The following is a 12,957-nucleotide window of genomic DNA, read 5'->3' as shown; positions in this document are numbered from 1 at the left end:
TCTCACGTTGCAAGGCAAGAGAATTTTATTGGGGCAAAAGAGGAGTGAGAGGTCATGAGAGGCAAGAGGAAGGGAGCTGGTCTGAGGTGCAAGCAGGGCGACCATCAGCCGAGCTCCTTTGCTTGCCGGTGGTTCGGTCAGAACATCAAGGCATTCCTGCTTGGCAGAAGAAGCAACCTGAAGATGAAGGTTCCTAATGGTTTCTGGCTTGGGAGAAGGGATTTGCAGCAGAGGGAGCTGGACAGAGCCGAAAGGTTGTGAGAGAAGAGCAGGAGGCAGATGGGCCATGTTTACAGGCAGCCTGGGCTGGCCCCTTGGATGCTGCCTCATCCTGGGAGCAGGAATTCCCTGGAACGGGAATTGCTGAGCCTGTTTGAGAGCCTTGGCACAGAGCTGTGTCCTCTGTGCATGAGATGAGTTCCAGAGAGGGGGTGGTTGGTGTCAGGAGTGGTGCTGAGGGCCCTTAGCAGATGTAGCCGCCCCTTCTGCCATAGCAGCCCAGGCCTCCCAGCCCATAGCCAAATCCACGGCCATAGCCAAGGCCAAAGCCACCAAAGCCACCAGAGATGGGCTGTCCCTGCACACTGAGCTCAGTGCCCAGAGCAGCGGAGGAGGTGGATCCGACGGCGGTGTTCTGGGGGAAGGAGCTCATGATGGGTCCTGGCAGGGTAACCAGCACGGGAGAAGGCTGGATAACAACGCGGGAATCCTGGCATTGCAGGGCACAGGGCTCGTTGCAGCTGTTGGCCAGCGGGGTGGGTCCGCAGGGAGTGCAGATGTTGTTGCAGGCCATGGGTATGGTGTGGAGAGTGCCTGGAAGAGAGAGGGGTGAGGCAGGGCAGGGGTGAGGGGTGTGCGGGGCAGTGATGCAGGAGGGTAAGGGGGTGTGGAGGCTGTTGTGGGCTGCTGAGGCTGAGGCTGAGCATGCTGAAAGAGAGGGGCCAGGGGTGCAGGAGCAGGAGGGTCAGGGGCTTGAGTCTCACCTGGTTCTCAGCAGGAGCGGGAGGAGAAGTTGTCAGGAGAAGTGTGTGAGGGAGAAAGGCTCTGGGCTGGCTTTTATGCTGGTCCTGGAGGGGCGGGACAGCCTTGTCCCATGGCCTTGGGGCATTTTGAGGCAGCAGCTTTTGGCTGGCCCAGCCTGGTGAGTCCTGAGGTGGGGAGTCCTTTCCTTCCTGGAGTTCTGCAGTTTCGTGTCCTTCCCTTGGGGCAGTGTCCATCTGACCCTGGCGGCACCTCTTAACTGCCAGGATTAGAGAGCAGTGAGCGGTTGTTGATGGCGCGTGTCAGGGCACGTACAAGATTCAGCCGAAGCTGAGGAGAACTCGGGTGTCATCCGAGGTCATTCCGTGGCGTACTGAGAACATGTCCCATTTGCATTCTTGCCTCCTGCCTGAAAGAACTCCCAGCTCTCTCAGCTTCTGCCCATTTTAAGGACATTCCAGACAACAACCTTCTGGGTCCTGCCATTCAGATCCTTCTCAGGCCACCACAATGGACACCTGGGCTTGCCTGGGTTGTTGAGGATCATGCAATGCTCGCCTCCACAATCCCTGGACAACTTCCAAGCTCTCTTCCTGGCAATCAGACATTGCCCAGAGAACTGATTTCACTCCTCCACACTCAGTCCAAGTAAAGATGCCAAAACCCCTGAATATCAAATCCTTCCATCACTGTAAAACTTCCAGACAAGAGGGACAGCAAGACACCCTCAGAGCGTGACTGATGGTAAGGGGGATGTCTCCAATCAGGCTTTGACAGCTGGAGAAATAGCGTGGAGAGAGGGAATGGGGTGGAACAGGTACTTGGAACAGGTACTTGGAACAGCTGCAAAGCCCAGATCCGTTTGTCTCAGAGGGCTGAGAAAGGCTGGGGGAACTTTCCACAACACACCCACAGACCACGGCAAGCCAGTGCTGCAGGCTGGCCTCGGTTCTCCAAAGCTTTGGTCACGTCTTCATCCTGCACCAACAACACCAAAATTTCATCTCTAAAAGGCAAACTTGAAGGCTGCCGCCAAGGTGAGATGGACACGGCCTCATGAGAAGGACATGGAATCTGAGAATTCCACAAAGAAATGCCCAAATAATGGCAGAGAAGGAAAGAGGAGGTTGTTGACCGTCCGTTAGTAATTAATGGTTATTTGCTAAGAGGAGTATAATGCTAAGACTCGAAGGGTATAAATTGTGAAACCTTACGGCTTGAATGCGGAATAAAGGAGTTGACGTCACAGAGCAGGCTGGGAACAAAGGGATGGGCCCCAAGTGTTGTTTATTTCCTAAATTTCTGACAGAGGTCAAGAAATACATTTTAAATGACAGATTAGGTTGTTGCTTAAATTTAGGAAATCCATATGGACCATAACACTGTAACAAATACAGTTAACACTGTAACAAATACATGCTTCCCAGATCCTCTCCCTTGACCCCACTGAAGACACAAGGCCAAGAGCTCTCTTTCATCCATCAGGAAACACTCCCAAGCACTGGAATCTTCCAAGAATTTGCAGAGTGACCGCCCCACAACATCAGCATCTCCCTCAGCATTCCTGGGTGCAACACAAAGACTGATGGACATCCAGGGGCACAGAAGAGAGTCCCAGTCTTCACAAGAGACCCACAAACCACAGCACATGAGTACCACAAAATCACCTCACTGGTGACATTGCAAATCTCCAGGGCTGTGGTTGTTTATTCTGCCATCCTTGACAACACTGAGCAACCAAATCCCCCCAAATACCAACTCCTGACAGAAAGCTGCCTCCAAGGTCAGATGGACATGGCCTAAAGAGCAGGACATGAAATTGCAGAACAACATGAATAAAACAACTCCCCACCTCATGACTCACCTGGCTGGGCCAGCCAAGAGCTGCTGCCTCAAAATGCCCCAAGGCCATGGGACAAGGCTGTCCCGCCCCTCCAGGACCTGCATAAAAGCCGGCCCAGAGCCCCTCTCCCTCACACACTTCTCCAGACTCCATCTCCTCCTGCTCCAGCTGACAACCAGGTGAGTCTCAAGCCCCTGACCCTCCCGCTCCTGCACGCCTGGCCCTTCTCTTCCAGCATGCTTGGCCCCAGCCTCAGCTGCCCTCACACCTCCCCACAGCCCCACAACAGCCTCCACACTCCCTCAAAATCCTGTATCATTGCCTCTCACACCCCCACAACTATGCCTTGCCTCACCCTCTCTGTTCCAGGCACCCTCCACACCACACCCATGGCCTGCAACAACATCTGCACTCCCTGCGGACCCACCCCGCTGGCCAACAGCTGCAACGAGCCCTGTGCCCTGCAATGCCAGGATTCCCGCGTCATCATCGACCCTTCCCCTGTGCTGGTCACCCTGCCAGGACCCATCATGAGCTCCTTCCCCCAGAACACCGCCGTCGGATCCACCTCCTCGGCTGCCGTGGGCACTGAGCTCAGTGTGCAGGGACAGCCCATCTCTGGTGGCTTTGGTGGCTTTGGCTATGGCCTTGGCTACGGCCGTGGATTTGGCTATGGCCTGGGAGGCCTGGGCTGCTATGGCAGAAGGGGCGGCAACATCTGCTAAGGCCCCTCAGCACCACTCGTGACACCAACCAGCCACTCCCTGCAACTCATCTCAGGCATTGAGGACACATCTCTGGACCAAAGCTCTCAAACTGGCTCAGCAATTCCAGCTCCTGCTCTCAGGGCACCAAGCAAGGCAGCAGCCAAGGGGCCAGCCTGGGCTGCCTGCAATCACGGCCCATCTGCCTCCTGCTCTCCTCCTGCTCCCTGCTCTGCATCGCCCCTTCGGCTCTCCCCAGCTCCCCGTGGGCAAACCCCTTCTCCCAAGCCAGACACCATCGGCACCTCTGCTGGGCTGCTGCCGTTGCAGGGCAGGAAGGCCTTGGTGCTCTGGCCAAACCTTGCCAAAGGAAGGGACCGTGGCTGATGCTCGCCCTACTTGCACCTCAGACCAATTCCCTTCCCCTGGCTGCTCCTGAGTTTTCTCTCTGCTACCTCAATAAAGTTCTCTTGCATCACTACCTCAGATGACTCCTTCTTTCTTCTCCCAAGCTTCTTCCAGTCTCACTCAGCACTAAGCCAGGCTTGTAGAGGCCACTGGGGTGGATGAAAAAGTGCACCAAGATCAATTTTTGGAATTATTTCTGCATTTCCACTTCTCACTGCCACATTTTGCTCTCCCTGTGCATTACCACATCAACCCTTCAGCTACTGAAACACAAACCTGAACACACCAATGCAGGTCTATCGCTGTCTCTGGCACAAGCCCCTCGTGGGTGGTGTGTGCAATTTTTCTGGACACCAGTTGCTCCTGCCCGTCAATGTCTTCCAGGGCAATCTCCAGCTCTGGCTGAGCAGGTCCATGTCTTCCTTGTTTCCAGGTCCCAGAGCTGACATCACATCACCAGTTTCTCCAGGGTGGAGCAGCGGAGCAGAATCCCCCCTCACCTGCCACCCACTCTGTGGGGATGAGCCCAGGACTCAGCCGGGTTTCGGTTCGGCACATTAGCCTGCATGTTTGGGATTGCTCCAGACCAGGTGCAGCAGATTCTGCCCCTGCTCTGCCCGGATGATATTGGAGAACTCTGTGAATCTCTGGGTTACTGGGGACAAGGAAGACAAGACTCTGCTGAGGGAGATCCAGAGCAAGGCCTCAAGGATGATCCATGGCTGAAGGTTTGGGACAGCCATTGCCCATGCCATCGGGGCATTTTTCAGGCTAGCTGCTCTTGCCTGGCACAGCCTGGTGAGTCACGACTTTGGGAACACTTTGCTTCCCACCGCTCTGCAATTCCATGTCCCACTCTTCAGGCCATGCTCATGTGACCTTGGCAGCAGCTGTGATGAGTTGGTATTCATTCCAGCGTGGGAGGATGAGGGAAGAGGTGCCAGTATCCTGCAGCTGGACTTGTGCAAGTCCTTTGTTCCTGGGCCAGACACCATCCTAGTCTCGAGGCTTGGGAGATGTGGATGTTGGTTGGACCATTTGGTGGAGGAGGAACGGGCGGGATGGTCTCACTCAAGGAGTTGTGGTCAATGGCTCCAGGTCTGTGTGGAGAACAGGGATGAGTGGTGACCCACAGAGACTCATGTTGGGGTTGTGATAATTTTGAATCCCTGTCAGAAATCAGGGTACTGGGATTTAGTGGGATGATCAGCAAAAGCTGGGACCACTCCAAGCTGAGTGGTGGGGTTGGTTGTCTGGAGGGAAGGGATGGCATTCAGAGGGGCTGGAACAGGTTGGGAATGTGGGATATTGTCAGTTTCATGAAGCTGAACAAGGCCAAGTGCAAGGTGCAGCATGTGGTTTGGAGCAATGCCAAACATGGCTGTGGACTGGATGATGAGTGGATTGGGAGCAGCCCAGAGGAGAAAGCCTTGGGGTGTTGGTGGATGAAGAACTAACTCCACATGCCCCACCACGTGAATGAGCTGACCAGAAATTCCCCGTGCCCTGAGCTCAGGTCCATGGCATGGGCATAACTTTATTGGGGGAGGATTCTGCCCCTCTGCTCTGGCTGGGGTAGACTGGAGTTGTGTGTTCAACTCTGGGACCTGAAAATAAGGGAGACGTGAAGCAGCTTGATCAGATCTGTGGATGGGCCTGGAAGATGACGAGGGTCTGGAGCAACTGATGTCCAGTGAAAATGAACACAGCAGCCAGGAGGGGCTTGTGCCAGAATCAAGGACAGAGCTGCACTAGTGTGTCCCGGCCTGTGATTAAGCAACTGAGGTTCTTCCCTGTGATGGACACAAAGTGTGTCAGTGTGTCCCAGTGGGTTGTGGAACTGTAGAACCAATTCAAAGAGAGGTGTTCATGCAATTTTCACCCTCCACAAATGGCATGTGGAGACACGGATCTGTGCCAAGTGTGGTGGGCACACCTTTGCCAGAAAAATGTTGAAGGAGACATCTCATGTTGCAAGGCAAGAGAATTTTATTGGGGCAAAAGAAGAGTGAGAGGTCATGAGAGGCAAGCGGATGGGAGCTGGTCTGAGGGGCAAGCAGAGCGACCATCAGCCGAGCTCCTTTGCTTGCCGGTGGTTCGGTCAGAACATCAAGGCATTCCTGCTTGGCAGAAGAAGCAACCTGAAGATGAAGGTTCCTAATGGTTTCTGGCTTGGGAGAAGGGATTTGCAGCAGAGGGAACTGGACAGAGCTGAAAGGGAGTGAGAGAAGAGCAGGAGGCAGATGGGCCATGTTTGCAGGCAGCCTGGGCTGGCCCCTAGGCTGCTGCCTTGCCCTGAGAGCAGGAATTCCCTGGAATGGGAATTGCTGAGCCTGTTTGAGAGCCTTGGCACAGAGATGTGTCCTCAGTGCCTGAGATGAGTTGCAGGGAGTGGCTGGTTGGTGCCAGGGGTGGTGCTGAGGGCACTTAGCAGATGTAGCCGCCCCTTCTGCCATAGCAGCCCAGGCCTCCCAGGCCATAGCCAAATCCACGGCCATAGCCAAGGCCAAAGCCAAGGCCGTAGCCAAATCCGCCAGAGATGGGCTGTCCCTGGGCATTGAGCTCAGTGCCCACGGCAGCGGAGGAGGTGGATCCGACGGCGGTGTTCTGGGGGAAGGAGGTCATGATGGGTCCTGGCAGGGTGACCAGCACCGGGGAAGGGTCGATGATGACACTGGAGTTCTGGCATTGCAGGGCACAGGGCTCGTTGCAGCTGTTGGCCAGCGGGGTGGGTCCGCAGGGACGGCAGAGGCTGTTGCAGGCCATGGGTGTGGTGTGGAGGGTGCCTGGAAGAGAGAGGCGTGAGGCAGGGCAGGGGTGTGGGGGTGCAAGGAGTGAAGTGTCAGCAGGGTGGGCGAGTGTGGAGGCTGTTGTGGGGCTGTGGGGAGGCATGAGGGCTGGTGTGGCTGGGGCTGAGCGTGCTGGAAGAGAAGGGCCAGGGGAGCAGGAGCAGGAGGGTCAGGGGCATGAGGCTCACCTGGTTGTCAGCAGGAGCAGGAGGAGAAGGCGTCAGGAGAAGTGTGTGAGGGAGAGAGGCTCTGGGCCAGCTTTTATGCTGGTTCAGGATGGGTGGGACAGCCTTGTCCTGTAGCCTTGGGGCATTTTTTAGGCAGCAGCGCTTGCCTCATCCTGCCAGGCATGAGGTCATGAGGTGGGGAGCATTTTCCTTTGTGATGTTCTGCAATTCCATGTCCTGCTCTTGAGTCTGTGTCCATCTGATCTTGGCGGCAGTTTTCATGGGTTGGTATTTGGCAGGATTTCACTCTCAGATGTGTGTCGGGGATGGAAGAATAAACAACCAGAGCCCTGCAGGTTTGAATGTCATCAGTGATGTCACTTTGTGGCCCTTGGCTGCTGTAGTTTGTGGGTGCCTTGTGCAGACTGCTCCCAGGAATGCAGAGGAAGCAGCTGATGTTCTGGGGAGGTCACTGGGGGAGCAGATTGGAAAGATCCCAGTGCCTGGGTGCTGTTCCTGATGGATGAAAGAGAGCTCTTCTCTTGGCCTTGTGTCCTCAATGGGCTCACAAGATCTGGTTAACAAGTGGCTGTTCAGGCTGAACCTGTTCCATTTCTATGGTCCACTTGGACACTTCAAAATCGAATTCCAACACATTCTTACATGTAAAGTGAATTCCTCATCCTAATTCAGAAATCCAATAACAAACAAGAAATGGGGCCGGATCCCTCTGTTCCCAGCTTGCTCTGTGGCGTCAATTCCCTTATTCTGCATTCAGACAATCTGGTTTCATTATGATTTACATCCTGTAAATCACAATATTGTGTTCCTGTGAGCAAACCTCAGTAATTGCTACCTGATGGTCAGCGTGCTCTGCTTTCCCTCTCTGTCATGATGTGGGTGTGCCTTGATGGAATTCCACCATTCCACCTCCTTCTCTTGCGACCGTGTCCTTCTGACCTTGAGGGCAGCTTTTAAGTGTGAGTTATTGGCATGTGAGGGTTGGTGGCATTTGGGAGGGTTTGCTCTGAGGGTGAGTGTCACGGAGGGCTGAATAAACAACCAGAGCTTTGGGGAGGGGCGGTTGTCATTGGCAAGGTCACCCTGAGGCAGGGGTGTGCTGTGGTTTGTGGGTGTGTTGTGAAGAGGAGCCCCATTCCCTCCCAGCCCTCTCAGGCTGCTCTGGGATTTGCATCTGTGCTGGAGGTGTTGCCCCTTCCCTCACATTCCATCCCTCCCTACACTGATCCCACCTAGCCAAGCCTGACACTAGACCTGACCTTTCCTGGTGACTGTGCTCTGGGGGTCTCTTCTTGCTTTCATGTCTTTAAGGTTTTGGTATCCCGGGCCTTTGGGGTCTTTGCTGGGGCTGAGTGCAAAGGGTGAAGCCACTTGTGATTGTCAGAAAGTGGATTTGGAGGTTGCCCAGGGTTGTTGGAGGAGAGCATTGCCTGATCCTCGAGAACCAGACATGTCCGGGTTGTGTCAGTGACTTGAGAAGGGTCTGAAGGGCTGGACCCAGAGGCCTGTCCTAAAGTCCAGAGAGCAGCAAGGCCCAGGAGTTGGATCCTTTTGGCCAACACTGAAAACCTGAGTGGTCCTGGACATCGGCTGGAGCTCAGCAAGGGCATCTGCCGAGGGCTGTTTCTTGGGAGGAATGAGGATTTCATCCCAGGTAGGAAGGAATACGCGGGTATCAGTTGGAACAATGGCTTTCTATTCCAAAAATCCTTTGTGGTTGTGGATAAGAAGAAATGGAGCTGGAGGTGTCCCACTGCCTGTGTGGGAAAAGGAACCCCCAGGTTCTGGGAATGATATGGAAAAGTGTTGGGATGAGGCAGCGAGAGGTGGCTGTTGGTGTTTGCTCAGCACTGTTGAGGTCCCGTGTGAGGTGCTGTGGGCAGTTCTGGGCTCCCTGGTGAGACGAGCTCAGGGCCACCCAGATACAAACGGGCCTGAAAGATGATTTCCAAATGAGAAGCGGAGAGAGACAGAACTCCCGGGGGACAAGGATGGACACGGGTGTGCCATCAGTGTGTGCAAATCCCTGATGGTGGGGGATGAAAACAAGGGAGCCCGCCTGTTCTCAGCAGCGCACACGTGCAGGCCAAGAGAGCAAGAGCACAAGTGAAGAGAGATGATGGTCCATTGCCAAAGTCGGCAAGAATCTCTCATTATGAGGATGATCAGAGATTGGAGGAGGTGGTGTAGTTGCAGGCTTGGGAGATCCAAATCTGACCTGTCCATGGTGCTGGAAGTGTTCTCCTGCTGGTCTTGCTTGAGCAGGGCAGTTGGAGCACTTGCACTGCAGAGCTCCTGTCCAAGAGGTTGATGTTGCTTCTCTCTTTGCTGGAAGGTTTCAGAGTCCTGGCCAGGAAGAGAGTTTGTCATGTCTGCCCTGGCATGGAGTGACTTTTCCCTTTTTGTGCCAAGGACAGAATTGTTGTATCAAAGACTTTGGTGTAGCAGTTTGCAAGGTGTGTGACATATTCTGGAAGGTGATTCCTCCCGTGTTTCCTGTGCCAGATTAGGTTTTTAGCTGTTTTCTACATGTAAGGAAGATTGTTGCTGCCCTGTTCCAGGTAGCCTCAAGGGCCTGTTGAGCCCCAGAATCTGGTGGGTGGGGATGTGAGACCATTGGAAGAGAAAAGAAAGGAGGCGTTGCTGGTTTGATGCAGGAAAACTTTATTTGTGCAAAAGACTGAAAAGTCAGGGGAAAGAAGGGGAAATAAACTGTTGTGAGGTGCGAGTACGGTGACCATCATCAGAGGTGCTCTGCCTGCAGGAGCTGTTGCCAGAGCCCAGAGCTGGAGGTGTCGAGAGTGGTGCTGAGGGCCCTTAGCAGATGTAGCCGCCCCTTCTGCCATAGCATCCCAGGCCTCCCAGCCCATAGCCAAATCCACGTCCATAGCCAAGGCCAAAGCCAAAGCCACCAAATCCGCCAGAGATGGGCTGTCCCTGCACATTGAGCTCAGTGCCCAGAGCAGCGGAGGAGGTGGATCCGACGGCGGTGTTCTGGGGGAAGGAGCTCATGATGGGTCCTGGCAGGGTGACCAGCACAGGGGAAGGGTCGATGATGACGCGGGAATCCTGGCATTGCAGGGCACAGGGCTCGTTGCAGCTGTTGGCCAGCGGGGTGGGTCCACAGGGACGGCAGATGTTGTTGCAGGCCATGGGTGTGGTGTGGAGGGTGCCTGGAAGAGAGAGGGGTAAGGCAGGGCAGGGGTGTGGGGGTGTGAGTGGCCAAGAATCACGAGGGTGAGGGAGTGTGGAGGCTGTTGTGGGGCTGTGGGGAGGTGTGAGGGCTGCTGAGGCTGGGGTGATCATGCTGGAAGAGAAGGGCCAGGGGAGCAGGAGGGTCAGGGGCTTGAGACTCACCTTGTTGAGGGCCGGAGCAGGAACAGAAGATGTGAGGAGATGTGTGTGAGGGAGAGAGGCTCTGGGCTGGCTTTTATGCTGGTGCTGGAGGGGCGGGACAGCCTTGTCCCATGGCCTTGGGGCATTTTTTAGGCATCAGCCCATGCCTGGCCCAGCCTGCTGAGTCATGAGGTGATGAGTGTTTTCTTTCCTGCAACTCTACATGTCCTCCACTTGAGGTGTTTCCACTTGACCTTGGTGACAACTCTTAATGGAGAGAATTTGTTACATTATCTCGGATGTGACTGCATGTGTCAGGATGTGTAGAAGATTCAAACAAAGCTTTGCAGAATTGGGAAGTCATCACTGAAGTAATTCCATGACATATTGACAATATATCTCATTTGCCTCCTGCCTGAAAGATTTCCCATCTCTCTCAGCTTCTTCTTTTAAGGATGCGCCAGTTCCGTCACTGTCATGATTTCCCTGCACTGCTGTTGGACAGGCGTGTCCAGATCCTTGATCCACTGTGGAGCCCCAACACTTGTGGTTGAAAGGATATCCTCACCCCAGTTGTGTTTCTTTTCCTGTTCCTGTCCTGGTAACTGCTGGAGTTTTTGCCCCCACCACGACAGGGACAGAAGAGGACCTTGCTGACCGTCTTCTAGTAATTGCTGGCTTTTGCTAACAAAAACACAAAATTAAGATAGCAGAATAAAAGTTATGAAACCTGACAGCTTCAATGCAGAATGTGGAAACTGACATAGCAGACAAGCTGTGGTGAGAAACTGATTGGAGCAGGTTTGTTCTTTGTTATTGGATTTCTGAATGAGGTGTAGAAGAGCAATTTCTATAACAGTGTATGCTGTTGGACAAATTTGAGAAATCCAAACAAACCAGAACACTCGAACAAGTTCAGCCTGAACAGATTCTAATTTTCCAGATCCCCTCTCTTGAACCCTTTGAAGACAAAGGTCATGAGATCTCTTTCATCCAAAAATGGAGACCTTTAAAAGTTATTGCAGAGTGACCGCCCCAGGACATCAGAAGCTCCCTCAGCATTCCTGGGTGTCACGATGACTGATGGACATCCAGCAGCACAGAACCGAGTCCCAGTCCTCACAAAACACCCACAAACCACAGCACACGAGTGCCATAAAATAACATCACTGATGACATCGCACCTTTCCTGAGCTGTGGTTGTTTATTCAGCCCTCCCTGACACACATCTAACAATCAAATCTACCCAAACACCAAGTAATGAAAGCTGCCGCCAAGGTCAGATGGACACAGACTCAAGAGCAGGACATGGAATTGCAGAACAACATGAATAAAAACACTCCCCACCTCATGCCAAGCTGGGGCAGGAAGGAGCAGATGCTTGCAAAATGCCCCAAGGCCATGGGACAAGGCTGCCCCACCGCTCCAGGACCTGCATAAAAGCCGGCCCAGAGCCTCTCTCCCTCACACACTTCTCCTGACAACTTCTGCTCCTGCTCCAGTCCTCAACAAGGTGAGTCTCTAAGCCCTGAACCTCCTGCTGCTGCACCTGTGGTCCCTCTCTTCCAGCACGCTCAGCCCCAGCCACACCAGCCCTCACACCCCTCCACAGCCACACAACAGCCTCCACACTCCCTCACCCTCCTGCATCACTGTCCCTCACACCCCCACACCCCTGACCTGCCTTACCCCTTCTCTTCCAGGCACCCTCCACACCACACCGATGGCCTGCAACAGCCTCTGCCGTCCCTGTGGACCCACCCCACTGGCCAACAGCTGCAACGAGCCCTGTGCCCTGCAATGCCAGGATTCCCGCGTCATCATCGACCCTTCCCCTGTGCTGGTCACCCTGCCAGGACCCATCATGACCTCCTTCCCCCAGAACACCGCCGTCGGATCCACCTCCTCCGCTGCCGTGGGCACTGAGCTCAATGTGCAGGGACAGCCCATCTCTGGGGGCTTTGGCTACGGCCTTGGCTTTGGCCTTGGCTATGGCCGTGGATTTGGCTATGGGCTGGGAGGCCTGGGCTGCTATGGCAGAAGGGGCGGCTACATCTGCTAAGGGCCCTCAGCACCACTCTCGACACCACCAGCTCGGGGCTCTGGCAAAGCTCCTGCAGGCAGAGCACCTCTGATGATGGTCACCGTACTCGCACCTCACAACAGTTTATTCCCACTTCTTTCCCCTGACTTTTCAGTCTTTTGCACAAATAAAATTTTCCTGCATCAAACCAGCAACGCCTCCTTTCTTTTCTCTTCCAATGGTCTCGCATCCTCACCCACCTAATTCGTGGTTCAACAGGCCCTTGAGGCTACCTGGAACAGGGCAGCAACAATCTTCCTTACATGTACAAAACAGCTAAAAACCTAATCTGGCACAGGAAACACAGCAGGAGCCACCTTCCAGAACATGTCACACACCTTGCAAACTGCTACACCAAAGTCTTTGATACAACAATTCTGTCCTTGGCACAAAAAGGGAAAAGTCACTCCATGCCAGGGCAGACTTGACAAACTCTCTTCCTGGCTAGGACTCTGAAACCTTCCAGCAAAGAGAGAAACAACATCAGCCTCTTGGGCAAGAGCTCTGCAGTGCAAGTGCTTCAACTGCCCTGCTCAAGCAAGACCAGCAGGAGAACACTTCCAGAACCATGGACAGGTCAGATTTGGATCTCCCAAGCCAGCAACTCCACCACCTCCTCCAATCT

General features: G+C 54.2%; 5 protein-coding genes across 5 annotated transcripts; 2 read left to right on the top strand and 3 right to left on the bottom strand.

Moving 5' to 3' along the window:
- Window positions 1-463: 463 nt before the first annotated feature.
- On the bottom strand, window positions 464-812 carry LOC119697555 (feather beta keratin-like). Its single transcript, XM_038128445.1, has one exon. The coding sequence runs from the start codon at window positions 791-793 to the stop codon at window positions 464-466; it is 330 nt and encodes a 109-aa protein (XP_037984373.1). The 5' UTR covers window positions 794-812.
- A 2,287-nt stretch (window positions 813-3,099) lies between these two features.
- LOC119697265 (feather beta keratin-like) lies at window positions 3,100-3,549 on the top strand. The gene has a single exon (XM_038127811.1). It carries the CDS (start codon window positions 3,166-3,168, stop codon window positions 3,547-3,549), a length of 384 nt encoding a protein of 127 aa, XP_037983739.1. The 5' UTR covers window positions 3,100-3,165.
- A 2,814-nt stretch (window positions 3,550-6,363) lies between these two features.
- LOC119697268 (feather beta keratin-like) lies at window positions 6,364-6,702 on the bottom strand. The gene has a single exon (XM_038127815.1). The coding sequence runs from the start codon at window positions 6,700-6,702 to the stop codon at window positions 6,364-6,366; it is 339 nt and encodes a 112-aa protein (XP_037983743.1).
- A 2,847-nt stretch (window positions 6,703-9,549) lies between these two features.
- Window positions 9,550-10,066, bottom strand: LOC119697269 (feather beta keratin-like). The gene has a single exon (XM_038127816.1). It carries the CDS (start codon window positions 10,064-10,066, stop codon window positions 9,731-9,733), a length of 336 nt encoding a protein of 111 aa, XP_037983744.1. The 3' UTR covers window positions 9,550-9,730.
- Window positions 10,067-11,972: 1,906 nt separating this feature from the next.
- On the top strand, window positions 11,973-12,311 carry LOC119697267 (feather beta keratin-like). The gene has a single exon (XM_038127813.1). It carries the CDS (start codon window positions 11,973-11,975, stop codon window positions 12,309-12,311), a length of 339 nt encoding a protein of 112 aa, XP_037983741.1.
- Window positions 12,312-12,957: the final 646 nt, after the last annotated feature.

The sequence above is a fragment of the Motacilla alba genome, chromosome 2, assembly GCF_015832195.1.
Source record: "Motacilla alba alba isolate MOTALB_02 chromosome 2, Motacilla_alba_V1.0_pri, whole genome shotgun sequence".
Lineage (NCBI taxonomy): Eukaryota > Metazoa > Chordata > Aves > Passeriformes > Motacillidae > Motacilla > Motacilla alba.
This window is presented reverse-complemented; position numbering and strand designations above follow the sequence as displayed.

Coding starts and splice junctions, on each gene's coding strand:
- LOC119697267 (XM_038127813.1), top strand. CDS start 11,973: ATGGCCTGCAACAGCCTCTGCCGTCCCTGTGGACCCACCCCACTGGCC.
- LOC119697265 (XM_038127811.1), top strand. CDS start 3,166: ATGCCTTGCCTCACCCTCTCTGTTCCAGGCACCCTCCACACCACACCC.
- LOC119697555 (XM_038128445.1), bottom strand. CDS start 793: ATGGCCTGCAACAACATCTGCACTCCCTGCGGACCCACCCCGCTGGCC.
- LOC119697269 (XM_038127816.1), bottom strand. CDS start 10,066: ATGGCCTGCAACAACATCTGCCGTCCCTGTGGACCCACCCCGCTGGCC.
- LOC119697268 (XM_038127815.1), bottom strand. CDS start 6,702: ATGGCCTGCAACAGCCTCTGCCGTCCCTGCGGACCCACCCCGCTGGCC.